The 14,841-nt window shown below is 47.2% G+C and overlaps 1 protein-coding gene across 1 annotated transcript in view; it reads left to right on the top strand.

Annotated features, from left to right (window-relative positions):
• Window positions 1-230: 230 nt before the first annotated feature.
• Window positions 231-14,841, top strand: part of LOC119973316 (troponin I, slow skeletal muscle-like) — a 33,715-nt gene continuing 19,104 nt past the window's right edge. Inside the window, exons 1-3 of the mRNA XM_038811182.1 lie at window positions 231-324; window positions 2,372-2,391; window positions 2,512-2,521. Of these exons, the coding sequence (XP_038667110.1) occupies window positions 2,378-2,391; window positions 2,512-2,521 (24 nt within the window). The 5' untranslated portion in view covers window positions 231-324; window positions 2,372-2,377. The remainder of the gene's footprint in view (window positions 325-2,371; window positions 2,392-2,511; window positions 2,522-14,841) is intronic.

Below are 14,841 nucleotides of genomic sequence, written 5' to 3'. Positions count from 1 at the left end.
CACCCAGTAAGTTCAGTTTCCTCTGACAATTTTAAAGCCACTTCAGAATTGTTCCACGGTGAATAACAGAGTCTGTGTCACAGACAATTGGATCTATAAAAGGAATGTGTCAGAGAGATGACGGCAGGTATTTGCAAATCACTGGACTACTACAAGAGAAATTACGCTCTGCAATGTCAGGGCAAAGCAATGTGAATCATGTGGTGCTATTTTAACCAACCACTCATGGAAAGTCAAGAATAAAAGCAGCAACAATAAATTCACAACCTGCCTTAATGCTCACAACATTACAATTCTTCATTAGTCTCCACAACAGAGAGCAAGGTAAGATCCATTTGTGTGAAAGGAAGTTGATGCAGCTTCTTAAATGCAACAATTGTTAAACCCCTGTATAATGACTATTAGTTTTAACTTATGCTGTATTCAATATAAAAAAATATGAGGTAAATATAAGATCGTTGCAAATCATTTTTGAAGTTGATATGTATTTAAAATATTCTGCTTTTCACAGTGTGTCTACTTTGATACTTATATTTTTAGCTTAGATTTGAATGAATGTAGTTATAGGTACAAAATAACTTGGAAACATAATAAGTAATAATTTTCTCACTTTGTGGAATGAGCTATTAACATCCCTTCCAAACTGGTGAAGCTAATATGTGAATCTAAATATTATGCTGCCATAAACTGAAATAAACTTCCCTTTCCATGAATCTGTTTTAGGTTAGGGGGTCTGAGGATGATAATGACCTTATATGCTGTCTGTGGCCCTGAAGTAGAGTGACAAGCATGGAATATACAGCAGGAACATTACACTTCAAGCTCTAATCTAACTCAACACAAACATAATATACATATGAAAGCAAATAACTAACTTTTCCTGACCCCTAGAGGCTGAAATTGTTATATAAATGAAAAGATTTACAGCCCCAAAATGAGGGAGTTTGTTCCTGGAGCAATGCCTGCGAATAATAAACATCTTAATGTCATTGGATATAACTTGGGAGAAGAGAATGGCAGAATCAATAGTGTCCCTGGCAGCAATGGTGCATGTGGGAGTGTTAAAATGAAACGTTTTGCCCTCAGTCATGACAGGTTTCCATTACCGCTCTTTGTACTTGCCTGAATTCAGCCACAAGCAGGATGCCTGCTCTGGAGGAGTGGCAACTTATTTTCAGTTGCATCATTGGGGTGCGCATGCTCTTCTAACTGCTGCCAAGCAAGGCTTCAATCTGCCAGGAAAGCACAGGTAACTGTGATCTGAAAATATTTCAATCGGGTTGCTTGCGACTACCTTGCACCTCCCTGGCTATTTCTCCCAGACCTGATCATGGATATTCTGATGCCCTCCAAATTCCTTACATGCCTGATTGCCAGTGGCTGCCGAGCAGTGGCCTCCACCTTCAGTTCTCAGTGAATGTGACTCCCACCCACCAGCAGTGAGGTAATGCTTGTTGGGTCTCAGGTATGTAAATAAGACCCAGAAGTTAACGTTTCCGTTTCCCAGGGCGTATACTTTGGGGGTGGGGGGGGAGGTTGGCGGGGGAACCACCACCCATTTTGGGATTTCCCACCCCCAATTCCACCCTGAGTTAAAATCAGGGTTAATCAATGTGTGCAAGCCAACGAGTCTCGTCGATCACCAACAGTCTAAATACTGTCGGAGTTACATGTGCAAATTGCCCCCACATTGAAAAGAATAAAGTAATCGAGGCAATAAATAAGACTGAGCAATGTGATAACCAGCATTAATACATGAATGACCTTGCCTCTCTAGCGGACATAATCATGACCTCAAGACATTGCAAAGCATTTCAGAACCAATTATTTTAGAATTGCGGTGACTATTGTTATGTTGGTTAACCATAGCAGCCAATTGTACATACAAAGTTTATTAACATGAACATCCTTTTCAGTTGCTGTTGGTTGGGATATAATCCAAAATATTGGGGCAACTCACTGCTTTTCTTTGAGTTGTGCCGCTCCCACCCAAACAAGCAGACAGGGCTTCACCGTAACGCCTCATCCGAATTGGAGATTAAATGTTCAATTCCTGGAGCTGGACTCGATTCCTCAAACAGCTGATTCAATCAGGCTGACAAAAAAACATGCTTTATTTTATTTCCATGAGCATGTGTTAAGAAACTCTTTATAAACCTAACAATGAAACCATCTGATACACTTCACATTCAATCAAAAAGAACATAAATACAGGGATTTGCAATTCTGTACAATAAAACACAACAATCGTACTTACATAAGAGAATGCGAATGCAGTTCACCCGATTAGGATCTCTTGTGCATGTTGAAAAATAATGAAAATGTATTATTTGAAATAGTTTTCACAAAATTTTATTTTGTTATTGAACAGGTCAAAATGTCAGAAGGGAAGTAAGTACTGGAATTAATCTGGTTTTCTAAATTCTATAAGCAGATTTAGTTTTGAAATACACTCATTTCCGAAGTGATGTTAACATTCCATTTTCTGGTTTCTTTTTCCCCGCTGTGCAGCAATGTTCAGGTTAGTTTTGATTTTTTTCCAATTTCTTTCTGTGAACATTGCTTTAACAATTGCGATAAGCACACAATAAATTCGAAAAAGCCACACGTCTATAAACTATAGGTAGACTTTGCAAATAATTGGATTCATAGTGACATGGAAGAAACAATCTTGACATATTCTTTCATAATTTTTTGCACTTGTTAAATGAAATCTGAGAATTAAAAATAATAATAATCTTTATTAGTGGCACAAGTAGGCTTACAGTAACACTGCAATGAAGGTACTGTGAAAAGCCCCTAGTCACCACACTCCGGCACCTGTTCGGGTACACCGAGGGAGAATTCAGATTGTCCAATTCACCCAACAAGCACGTCTTTCAGGGCTTGTGGGAGAAAACCTGAGCACCCAGAGGAAAATGATGACCATATGAAATCTGCTGAGGGTGAGGGGGGGGGGGGGATTTCTATCTGCCAGTGCTGTGGGGCGGGAGCCCTATCCATCCATGAATGACGCTTTGAACCCTAACCCAAAATGCAGAGGTGGGGTTATTAGCAGAGGTGAAGCAGGCCCGAGTATTTACATGAATACTTCAGTGGTGACCCAATTTCTGAGGCACATGAGACCACATGTTCTCCACTGGAGGTGCCCCAAATCTTGCCAGGCTTAAAGAAAATAATACGCAAAACTGTCAAAGAAAACCATTCTGCCTCCAGACAAAATGTCCTTCCTTGTCCTTCACCTGTGATAGGTTTGGGATTATTCAGAAGAACAAAGCAGAATTCACACCAGCTCTCCACTGGCTCTCCACAGCATTATTAAACAGAATAGGTGGAATTCCTGGTGAACGCTAGGTGCAAGGGGATAGTGAAATGGAGGGATTGTTATCTCCTTCCCTCATGAAAAATGACTACTGGTAAAGCAAAACAACACAGAGTCTAAGTAAATCCAAGCTCCCTCTCTAAATTCTGGGCATCGGTGGGTGATCTGCTCCCTCTTTCCCTTGGATCTCACTGGTATCTTAGGCCATGGGTGCTTTTCTGCTTCCTTTGTCCAATGTCAGCACCATTCACTGCTAGACCAGGTACAGCAAGGACTAGGTACATTGTAAAGTTCATTCTAAGACGGAGCATGTATCCATGTCAATGACCAATCTGGTACAATCAAAATTAGAAATTCTGAGCGCGATCTAACAAGCTCAACGGCACCGCAGCGCGGTGGGTAGATGCTGGTAGGGATATACCAGGCTCGCAATACCTCACGATATCTAACGCGATCTCATGAGATGTCGCAATCTGAATCCTGCCCATTGTGAGTTTACAAATCTGCATAGTAGAATGAGACAGCTAGTTTCACTCTAATATGCTCTCCCATGGTCTACCCAAGGCGTAGGAGTCTAACCCCTTTGCCTCGGAGACCTCAGGCAAGCGGCATTTAGTGCTGATCTCCACAAACGGTGACCAGATGGAATGGCACTCAAGGGGGTCTCCCAGGGGGTCAAATGCCCCCAGGTGTTTGCCCTCTGGGCAGGGTGGCACCCTGGCACTGCTGCTGACATCTGGCCACCTTGGCATTGCCAAGATGCCCAGGTGGCACTGTCGACTGGCAGGGGTACTGCCAGGGTGCTAGTTTGCCAGTGCCAAGATGGCATTTTGCATGCAATGGGGATGGTGCCTGGAGGTGCCCTGCATGGGTGAGGGGGGTGGCGAGGACCCCTCTATAGGTGATTTGGAGCTTTGGGGGAGTTTTATGTGGGTCATCCACCTCACCCAGCAGTCAGCCTACCACTCTATCCACCTATCACCCTACCTATGTGCTACCCTGACCACCTACCACCCTACTCAGCTTCCACCCTACCGACCTGTCACTCTATCCAGCTACCACCCTGCCATCCAACCCAGCTGCCTCCCTACCTCCTTACCCACTTACCTCACCCATCCTATGTCCTCACACATTTACTTTCTCTCCAGAGTTTTTCAAAGAAGCCTTGGGATATTTAAACTCATGCCAGAATATGGCAGCCAGTGCCATAAAAATGGGTTATGGCTTCTACACGGTTTCCCTTCAGGATGTCTCCAAGGTTTCCTGCACTGAGGGAGTTTGGATTGATCCTCCATTGGAAGACTGACTTGAAAATTTGGAGGAAGGCAAGTGGGTGATGTTTTTGTCAGCTCCGAGTCCGAAATAGGCGACCGCATTCTCAGTTCCTGAAACTAAGGGCGCCATTCTCCAGAAAGATTTCTGAGTGTTGTACCGAGCGGGAATTGCCGCGAGCTTCCAGGCGCTCAGCCCAGCGAGGCTGACAACGCTATTCAACATTAATTGGTCCACTTAACAAGGCCTCACGGGCTACTTGCCGCAAATGACAGCTCATTAGCTGATTCGTCGAGACAGTGCTCGCCAGCCCCCGCTAACAAGGTCGAGCAGCACTTAAGTTGCATTTACTCAGCCAACCCCAGCCAGATCTCGACAATGGTGCCAAGGAGACCAAGATTTGGAGACGCTGACCTGGGGAGGCTGCCAGACACTGTGGAGTCCAGGAGGGATGACCTGCTCCCCCAAGGGTCCAGGAGGGTCAGCCATAGAGTGCTGCCTGGGATGAGGTGGCGGTGGGAGTGAGTTCAGGGAGTGTGACCAGGAGGACTGGCCTCTAGTCAGGAAGGTCAATGGCCTACACCGAGCAGCATGAGTGAGTAGACACGAACGCCAACCATCCCACCCCTCCCGCCCTCTCCTCGCCCCATGGGAGCTTCTTCCCCTACCCCTTCAACCCCACCCCCAAATCTTCAACCACCCCCGGCTCCTTTCAAACCCCCAACACCTCCTTCACCATTCCTCCCAACACTGTGAATCACACATGTGGCTAACGATGTGTCTCCTCAGGAAAAGCTCTCCCACAATCACCGGGAGAGGGCCCAGACTGATGGTGGTGTGCCAGATATCAAAATCCTCACCAACTTTGAGGAGCAGACCCTGGAGCTGACCAGTGTGGCCAAGGATAGGGCGGTCACCAACGCAGAGGCAGCAGACGCCACAGAGGTGACGAACCACTGAGCCCCACCCAGAGGACCTGTCAAACGTGAGTTGTTATTGCCTTACTGACTGACCCATCCCTCCACTGACCATATGTCCATTCTCCCACAGGTCCTCCAGCCAATGTCGCCGGCCCATTCTGGGCAGCACCCTCTCCAGCCTCCCAAAAGACCACCTTGGAGGAGAGCTCTGAGAATGCTACCATGACAGTCACGGCACAGCTGACATCCACACCCTTCAACAACGCAGATACACACACCTCGGTGGAAATTGTTAGTGGCCAGGCTTCTAGTGAGCACCACGCTGCTGCTGATGTATATCAGGTGGAGGCAGGAACCCTCAGGCGAGGCAGCAATCAGACATCTGCCGGATTCCAGGACCCAGCTGGGTCCCAGCCTGATGCTGAGACTGTGGAAGAGGTCATGCCGGAGCTGATGGAGATGATAGGGTGTGGCAGGGACATTCAGAGGGAGATATCAGCAACATCCCAGCAGATCCATAGCCGCTTGGAGGAGTCCCAGAGTCTGCAGGCGCAGGAGATTTCGCCGTCAATGCATGGCACCAAGGCCAACACTGCTTGGGTGGCGATCGCAGCGGAAAGCCTGGGGCATGGCGTTGGCACCATGAAGGTGTCCAAGGCATCGTGCAGGCGTGACAGCTATAACTAAGGATCTCGGCATTTTGTCTGCCTCACTGTAGGATGTCACCCAGTACCAGGCTGACTTTGATGAGGCACTCCGGGACATGTCCTGCTCTCAGATGGGAATGGCGGAGGCGCTGCAGAGCTTGTCCCAGTCACAGGTGGGTATTGCCGAGGTGCTGCAGAGCATGCCCCAGTCACCGAGGAGCATCGCTCAGGGCGTCGACGCAATGATGTGGACCATGGAGGACCGCCAGGGCTGGCCGTGCCAGATGATGCAGGGGCAGCCGAGGCTCAAACCAGTGGTCCCTCTATCCAAGGTGAACCCCAGGGGCCTATGGCACCGAAACGTGAGGAGGGGGCACTAAGTGACAACCCAGATTGGTCCAATGGAGTGGTGACGGTGGCCAGCGCTCTAGTGAGTCTCACAGCCAGCACACGGGGCGGGGCGGCACAGCTGTGCTTGTGCCACCAACAAGTGAGCCAGGGCCCTCCGACCTCAGAACCCTCAGAGGATGCCCACCAGGGGCATCAAAAACCAAGGTATGAGGTAAGCAGCTGGCTGCCTCCACCTCAGATGTGCATCCTGAGGATACACATAGATATAGTGATAGAGCTAGGAAGGCAAAGCACATCAAGGTTCACTGAGGGCACCGGGGGAGGGGGTGGTGGGCTGGGGGTGAGGGTGGGGGAGGGGGCATCACCATCGGGAGGGTGGGGAATTGTCAAACACAGTAAACACCTTTGTGCATAACCAGTATGATGCCTCTGTCACCTTCTTCTGCAATTCGGGGCCACCCCCGAACCATTGGCCCATCTCTCCAGGCATCTCCCACTCCTCGCGGCACCCACCAACCCTTCAGCTGTGGACACCTCCCCGGAGCTGTCCCCCATCCCCTGGGTGCTCGGATGTTGGTTGTTGCGTGTGTGGTGTTGCCTCCCACAGTGTTCAAGCAGTGTCAAGGCATCAAGGTGAGATTGGAATGCTAGGCAATGGCTCCCACATATTACATGCCCCACCCACCCACGGGAATCCACTTGGGATGTGACAAGTGCTCACTTAACCACGATTGTATTAGCAATACAAAGAACAAAGAACAAAGAAAAGTACAGCACAGGAATATGCCCTTTTGCCCGCTAAGCCTACGCCGACCATGCTGCCCGTCTAAACTAAAATCTTCTGCACTTCCAGGGTCCGTATCCCTCTATTCCCATCCTATTCATGTATTTGTCAAGATGCCCCTTAAACAACACTATCATCTCTGCTTCCACCACCTCCTCCGGCAGCGGGTTCCAGGCACCCACTACCCTCTGTGTAAAAAATTTGCCTCGTACATCTCCTCTAAACCTTGCCCCTCACACCTTAAAACTATGCCCCCTAGTAATTGACCCCTCTACCTAGCAAAAAGCCTCTGACTATCCACTCTGCCTATGCCCCTCATAATTTTGCAGACCTCTATCAGGTCGCCCCTCAACCTCCATCGTTCCAGTGAGAACAAACCAAGTTTATTCAACATATCCTCATAGCTAATGCCCTCCATACCAGGCAACATCCTGGTAAATCTCTTCTGCACCCTCTCTAAAGTCTCCACATCCTTCTGGTAGTGTGGCGACCAGAATTGAATACTACACTCCAAGTGTGGCCTAACTAAAGTTCAATACAGCTGCAACATGACTTACCAATTCTTATACTCAATGTCCCAGCCAATTAAGGCAAGCATGCCGTATGCCTTCTTGACTATTTTCTCCATCTGTGTTGCCCCTTTCAGTGACCTGTGGACCTGTACACCTAGATCTCTCTGACTGTCAACACTCTTGAGGGTTCTACCATTCACTATATATTCCCTACCTGCATTAGACGTTCCAAAATGCATTACCTCACATTTGTCCGGATTAAACTCCATCTGCCATCTCTCGGTCTCCAACCGATCTAAATCCTGTTGTATCCTCTGACAGTCCTCATCGCTATCTGCAATTCCACCAACCTTTGTGTCACCTGCAAGCTTACTAATCAGACCAGTTACATTTTCCTCCAAATCATTTATATATACTATGAACAGCAAAATTCCCAGCACTGATTCCTGTGGAACACCACTAGTCACAGCCCTCCAATCAGAAAATCACCCTTCCATTGCTACTCTCTGCCTTCTATGACCTAGCCAGTTCTGTATCCATCTTGCCAGCTCACCCCTGATCCCATGTGACTTCACCTTTTGTACCAGTCTGCCATGAGGGACCTTGTCAAAGGCCTTACTGAAGTCCATAGAGACAACATCCACTGCCCTACCTGCATCAATCATCTTTGTGATCTCCTCAAAAACCTCTATCAAGTTAGTGAGACATGACCTTCTCTTCACAAAACCCTGCTGCCTCTCGCTAATACGTCCATTTGCTTCCAAATTGGAGTAGATCCTATCTCGAAGAATTCTCTCCAGTAATATCCCTACCACTGACATAAGGCTCACTGGCCTGTAGTTCCCTGGACTATCCTTGTTACCCTTCTTAAACAAAGGAACAACATTGGCTATTCTCCAGTCCTTCGGGACATCACCTGAAGACAGTGAGGATCCAAAGATTTCTGTCAAGACCTCATCAATTTCCTCTCTAGCCTCCTTCAGTATTCTGGGGTAGATCCCATCAGGCCCTGGGGACTTATCCACCTTAATATTTTTCAGGACACCCAACACCTCGTCTTTTTGGATCTCAATGTGACCCAAGCTATCTACACACCCTTCTCCAGACTCAACATCCACCAATTCCTTCTCTTTGATGAATACTGATGCAAAGTATTCATTTAGTACCTCGCCCATTTCCTCTGGCTCCACACATAGATTCCCTCGCTTGTCCTTCAGTGGGCCAAACCTTTCCCTGGCTACCCTCTTGCTTTTTATGTACATGTAAAAAGCCTTGGGATTTTCCTTAATCCTATTTGTCAATTACTTTTCGTGACCCCTTTTTGCCCTCCTAACTCCTTCCTTAAGTTCCGTCCTATTTTCCTTATTTCCACAGAGGCTTCTCTGTTCCCAGCCTTCCAGCCCTGACAAATGCCTCCTTTTTCTTTTTGACGAGGCCTACAATATCTCTCGTTATCCAAGGTTCCCGAAATTTGCTGTATTTATCCTTTATCCGCACAGGAACATGCCGGTCCTGAAAACCTTTCAACTGACATTGGAAAGCCTCCCACATGTCAGATGTGACATAGGAGCTGGTTTAGTACAGTGGGATAAATTGCTGGCTTTTAAAGCAGACCAAGGCAGGCCAGCAGCACGGTTCAATTCCCGTACTAGCCTCCCCTAACAGGTGCCGGAATGTGGCGACTAGGGGCTTTTCACAGTAACTTCATTGAAGCCTACTCGTGACAATAAGCAATTTTCATTTCATTTTCATTTCATTTCAGATGTTGATTTACCCTCAAACATCCGCCACCAACCTAGGTTCTTCAGTACCTGCCTAATATTGCTATAATTAGCCTTCCCCCAATTTAGCACATTCACCCTAGGACCACTCTTATCCTTGTCCACCAGCACTTTAAAGCTGACTGAATTGTGGTCACTGTTCCCGAAATGCTCCCCGACTGAAACTTCTACCACCTGGCCGGGCTCATTCCCCAATACCAGGTCCAGTATAGCCCCTTCCCTAGTTAGACTTTCTACATATTGTTTAAGAAGCCCTCCTGGATGCCGCTTATAAACTCTGCCGCATCCAAGTCCCTAGCAGCTTTCAGCCGCGCAGCCAGAGAACTCAGCAGTCAGTAGGGGTTACGGATGGTCATTGGGGCAGATAGGCAGGGACAAGGGTTGCCCCAGGAATGGGTACACATGATCCATGAGTTGGCATGGTGGTGTCATGAGTGGTTGCCCTTGTTTGTTCCCTCAGCACACCCCCACCCTCCAATGGCGACCCACCCCTGCGATGGGACCCCCACCCCCGTCGAGTGTCCCCCACCCCCTCCGAGCACTGGGGTGGCAAGTCCAGCACCTCCGGGCTCTTTGTCTGTGAGCAAAGATGGCTACTCACCTCCTTGGCTCCCCACAGAAGCCCTTGCGCCAGGTTCACGTTTTTCAAAAGGAGTACTAATCAATGCCAATGTGACCACTTGCTGGGGAGGCCGATGAATGACAGGAGGCCTTTGGATATGGGGTGGCTCTCATTAATTGTATGGAAATGGAGCTTAAGTGATGATAATTGGTATCTCGCCATCCCGATTTTGCCTACGTGAGCAGGGCGGTTGCATCGCAAACTGTTTGGTGCCTGGCGCAGTTCTCGTTTTTGGCTTTTCCCGCTATTAACCGGTTTAATTTTGCTTGAGCGAAAGTATAACAAGATCGGAGAATCGGGCCCCAAGTGTTGACACCGGGGCAGGATTTGTGGACTTTAACGACAACAAAAGTGGCACCGCACCTGAACCGAGTCAGCAACCATTGACGGGCTAGCACCAGCGCCACGTGGAACATGACCAATTCCAATGAAAAACGGTGTCTGATTCGCCGGGACCGTGATTGACACTCTGGAGACGGACAAGCTGTAGCCGCACATACACATTGCACTCCCCACACACACTGATACAAGCCAACAAGGTGGCACTGTTTGCGCTGGAAAGCGCCCATCCCGTGATGGTCAGCTGGAGCCAGAGGGCACCAATGAGCGTGGCCAAGCGGGACACCCATACGACCCATATTGCTAAGTTCATAGTGGGCAGATAGCAGCATGTGCCGCTACATGGCTGCCTTGTTGACTACGGCAATGGTGTTCTGTGCCGGCCACCCCAACTCCACAGCTTACCTCCTGGCCAAACCCCCACTACTCTCCCCGGCCCTGGCAGAAGGCCCCCAGCCAGCGGCACAACTGTCAGCACACTATGGCGATGTTGGACACTTTCTCTCTCTCCCCCTCAGCAGCCACGCCACTTGTTTCACGATTTTTAAAAGCACAAATGAACCTCACCACTGGGAATTCCCCCCAGTCGAGGCGGAGAATCGCGGAGGCCCCGGAGAATACTGGGCGAGGCCTGCTAATGATGTGCAAATGAGGTGCAGAGTGGAATGCATTGACGTCACTGTCGAGGCATTGGAGAATTGCGATTTGGCATGAACCCAGCGCCCGCCACGATTTTGGCGTCAAAACCGATTCTCCACCCAATCGCCTTACCCGATTTTGGCGTTGGTCGACGAAGAATTCCGCCTTCGATCCTGACTAGATTTGGGCCAATATCATCTGTCTTGATCTAAGGAACAGAGAGATTATCAGGTGCTTTACAAGAGATAAACCAGACATCACAAATTGAATAAAATGATTTGAGTATGTAAATAAATGTACAGAAGAGAGTTATCCATTCAAAGGCATTTGATTAAATTCTCACCATGACACTTAAAAGAAATGAAAAAAGAAAATAAGTGTGGTTATTGCAATACAGAAAATGCAGCAATCTGATCATAGCAAATAACACAATGACCAAATAATCTGTTTTAGATGTTGGTTGATGGCTTGGACATTATAGATACGTTCACTGTGCCAAATTATGTCGCTGAATTGAAAACAAGCTTCATAGAAAGCAGAAGGTGATGATAATTTGGAAAAGCTCTAGCTGAAGAGTGGGGACTAATGGAATTCCAAAAGGTTTGCCATGGATCTTCTGTTCATTTTAAACATACACAGTGGCTGGAGTACTCCGGTCGTTACGATTCTCTTTTGCCGCCGGCAGCCCATCTCCACCCATGGGTTTTCTGGCAGCGTGGGGTGGTTACGATGGGAAATCCCATTGACAAGAGGCGGGAATATAGGATCCCGCCACCAGCAAATGGCGCGTGGCCGTGAAACACGCGGCTGGGAGGCTAGAGAATGCAGTCCAGTATGGAGAATGACAGGGATAGAAAAAAATCACCTCACCACAACAAGCTAGATGTATGTCTATTTATGGTTAAAAAGCAGAAAAATGGGGCAGCACAGTGGCGTAGTGGTTAGCATTGCTGCCTAACGGTGACGAGGACCCGGGTTTGAGCGCGGTCCTGGGTCACTGTCTGTGTGGAGTTTGCACATTCTCCTCATGTCTGCGTGTGTCTCACCCCCACAACCCAAAGATGTGCAGGGTAGGTGGAATGGCCATGTTAAATTGGTCCTTAATTGGGAAAAAAAAAAGAATTGGGTACTTTAAATTTATATTGAAAAAAATAAAAAGCAGAAAATGTAGCCCTTTTATGCAACGGACTTGTCTCAGGAAAATTGAGAACATTCAAAAATGTCCGAACAATCAGTTGTGCTCAGGAATAGGAGACAGATTTTAATAGGGATTAAATTTTGAGGATAAATGTAAAATAATGAATTTGAACAGGAACTATTTAACATGGGCACATTAAGGAATGTAATTTACTCAGGTTGCAAGTGTGAGTAAAACCAATGTTATACTCTTAGCAACATTTTCATTTGGATTAGCAGCCAGAGAACAATATACCATTTGGCTTTGATCAGAAAAAGTCATAAGGGAAAAGGAAATAAAGAATTCTTATTGACAATATATGAAATTAGCCAGCCAATGTGAAACTAATATCAAAAAAAGATCATCAAGAACATGGATGCATCTCAAAGGTATTTATGTATAAGTCAATACCAGCATTGTAACTTTGCATAAATCATTGGTGAGTCCACAATTGGAATATTGTTTGCAGGGCCTGACTTTTCCAAGGAACAGTGATAGATTGGACACTTCAATGATCAGAATAATTGAATAATGACAAATTCTACAATTGGGTTGAGAGGTAGGGCAGGCTGTGAGCCACCATCAGGGGTGGGGATGCGGGGGGCGGCGGCGGCGGCGGGGGGGGGGGGGGGGGGGTGTTCATAGAGAGGCTGGAAAGATAAGGTTGTGCAGTTCAAGGGAGGGTCATGCCTTCTTTGTAATCTCCAGAGGAGAACTTCTCTCCCACCCCACTACCCAAACCATGGGGAAACCTTGCAAAATTCTAGGCCTCATCTGGCCCAGAATCCAACAGGTTTGCCTGACCGGGAATCTGGCTCTCCTCCCCCAATCCCTTGCATAAGACTGGTTAATATTGCAGTTTGGATGACATCAATCTTACCAGATCTGAATATTTAAATCAGGACCCCATTTTCTTCCTGCAATTTTCCTGCTCGCCTGCTGAAAAGAGTGGGTTAATATGTGCACATGGCAGGAAAGAAATGGGATCAATGGGGATTATTGACACTCGTCATTTACCTGCCTGTGCACCATGTACCTACCAAGTGAGGGCTATTAAAAACACGGCCCATGAAACTAGCCACGATTGAGTAACATGGGATTAGATGACTGATATTTTGGAGTCTTGCCTTGAGTGTGGGGCGGACAACTCCAATTGTGGTTCTGGTAACCCCCTTTAGAGTTAATGGCATGGTACATTGCCTGTGAAATAAATAGGATTAATTGCCAAATGAGCTCTATTTTCACATGTTCAAAGCTTCAGCTTCACACAGGAAGCTGTGAGAATTTAGATTTTCCAAGAGCAACTAACTTGTTGGCTACTCTGTTTGTGACTATCAATTTATTCCCAAAGCATTTTGGCATAACTTGCATTATACAACACTATTCAGAATCACAAGACATCCTGGAACACCTTACAGTCAATTCAGCTGCTGCCAATTTAGTTGTTTGAAGTATAGCCACCGTTTCAATGTAAAAAACGCGGTGGCTAGTTTCCAAAAACCAATGTAATACTGGCCAGATAATCCATAGCATCCCTACAGTGCAGAAGGAAGCCATTCAGCTCATCTGAAAGAGCACCCCACGTAGGCCCATTCCCTCCACCCTATCCCTGTAACCCCACCTAAGGGGCTGGTTTAGCTCACTCGGCTAAATCGCTGGCTTTTAAAGCAGACCAAGCAGGCCAGCAGCACGGTTTGATTCCCGTACTAGCCTCCCCGGACAGGCGCCAGAATGTGGCGACTAGGGGCTTTTCACAGTAACTTCATTGAAGCCTACTCGTGACAATAAGCGATTTTCAATTTCAATTTCAATTTCAATAACCTGCAAACTAAGAGGCAATTTTTTTTTCGCAATCCATCCACCTAACCTGCACATCTTTGGATACAAAGGGGCAATTTTAGCATGGCCTATCCACCTATACTAGGACTGTGTGAGGAAACCAGAGCACCTGGAAGAAACCCATGCAAACACAGGAAGAAAGTGAAAACTCCACACAGACAGTCACCCAAGGCTACCTGGGTTCCTGGTGCTGTGAGACAGCAGTGCTAACCACTGTGCCATCGTGCCGCCCTGACATTTTAATGATGTTGGTTAAGGGATAAATATTGTCCAGAACACTAGGGAAAATTCCCTTGCTCGTCTTCAAAGAGTGGTATGAAATCTTTCACATGAGCTGAGAGGACAGACAAAACTATTGAGGTTTAGCATTCATTCCAAAAGATGGAACATGTGGCAGATCCCCCTGCCTTTGAAAAGGTTTTCACTCTCTCCTGAAAACCATTTTTCTCCTTGGCTCCCCCATCAGGCAATCCTATTGGATTCTGGGTCAGATGAGGTCTAAAATGTCAGTTTCAAGTGAATTTTTGCAAAATCTTCTTGTGTCTCTGGCAGTGGGATGAGAAGAGAAGTTCTCTTCTGGAGGTCAGGTGGAAGCTTTGACCCTCCCATTGAACTAGGTTTGTGTCACTGGAAATT

The sequence above is a fragment of the Scyliorhinus canicula genome, chromosome 11 (assembly GCF_902713615.1).
Source record: "Scyliorhinus canicula chromosome 11, sScyCan1.1, whole genome shotgun sequence".
Lineage (NCBI taxonomy): Eukaryota > Metazoa > Chordata > Chondrichthyes > Carcharhiniformes > Scyliorhinidae > Scyliorhinus > Scyliorhinus canicula.
Note: the sequence above shows the minus strand (reverse complement) of the source record. Positions and strands in the feature narration are given on the sequence as shown.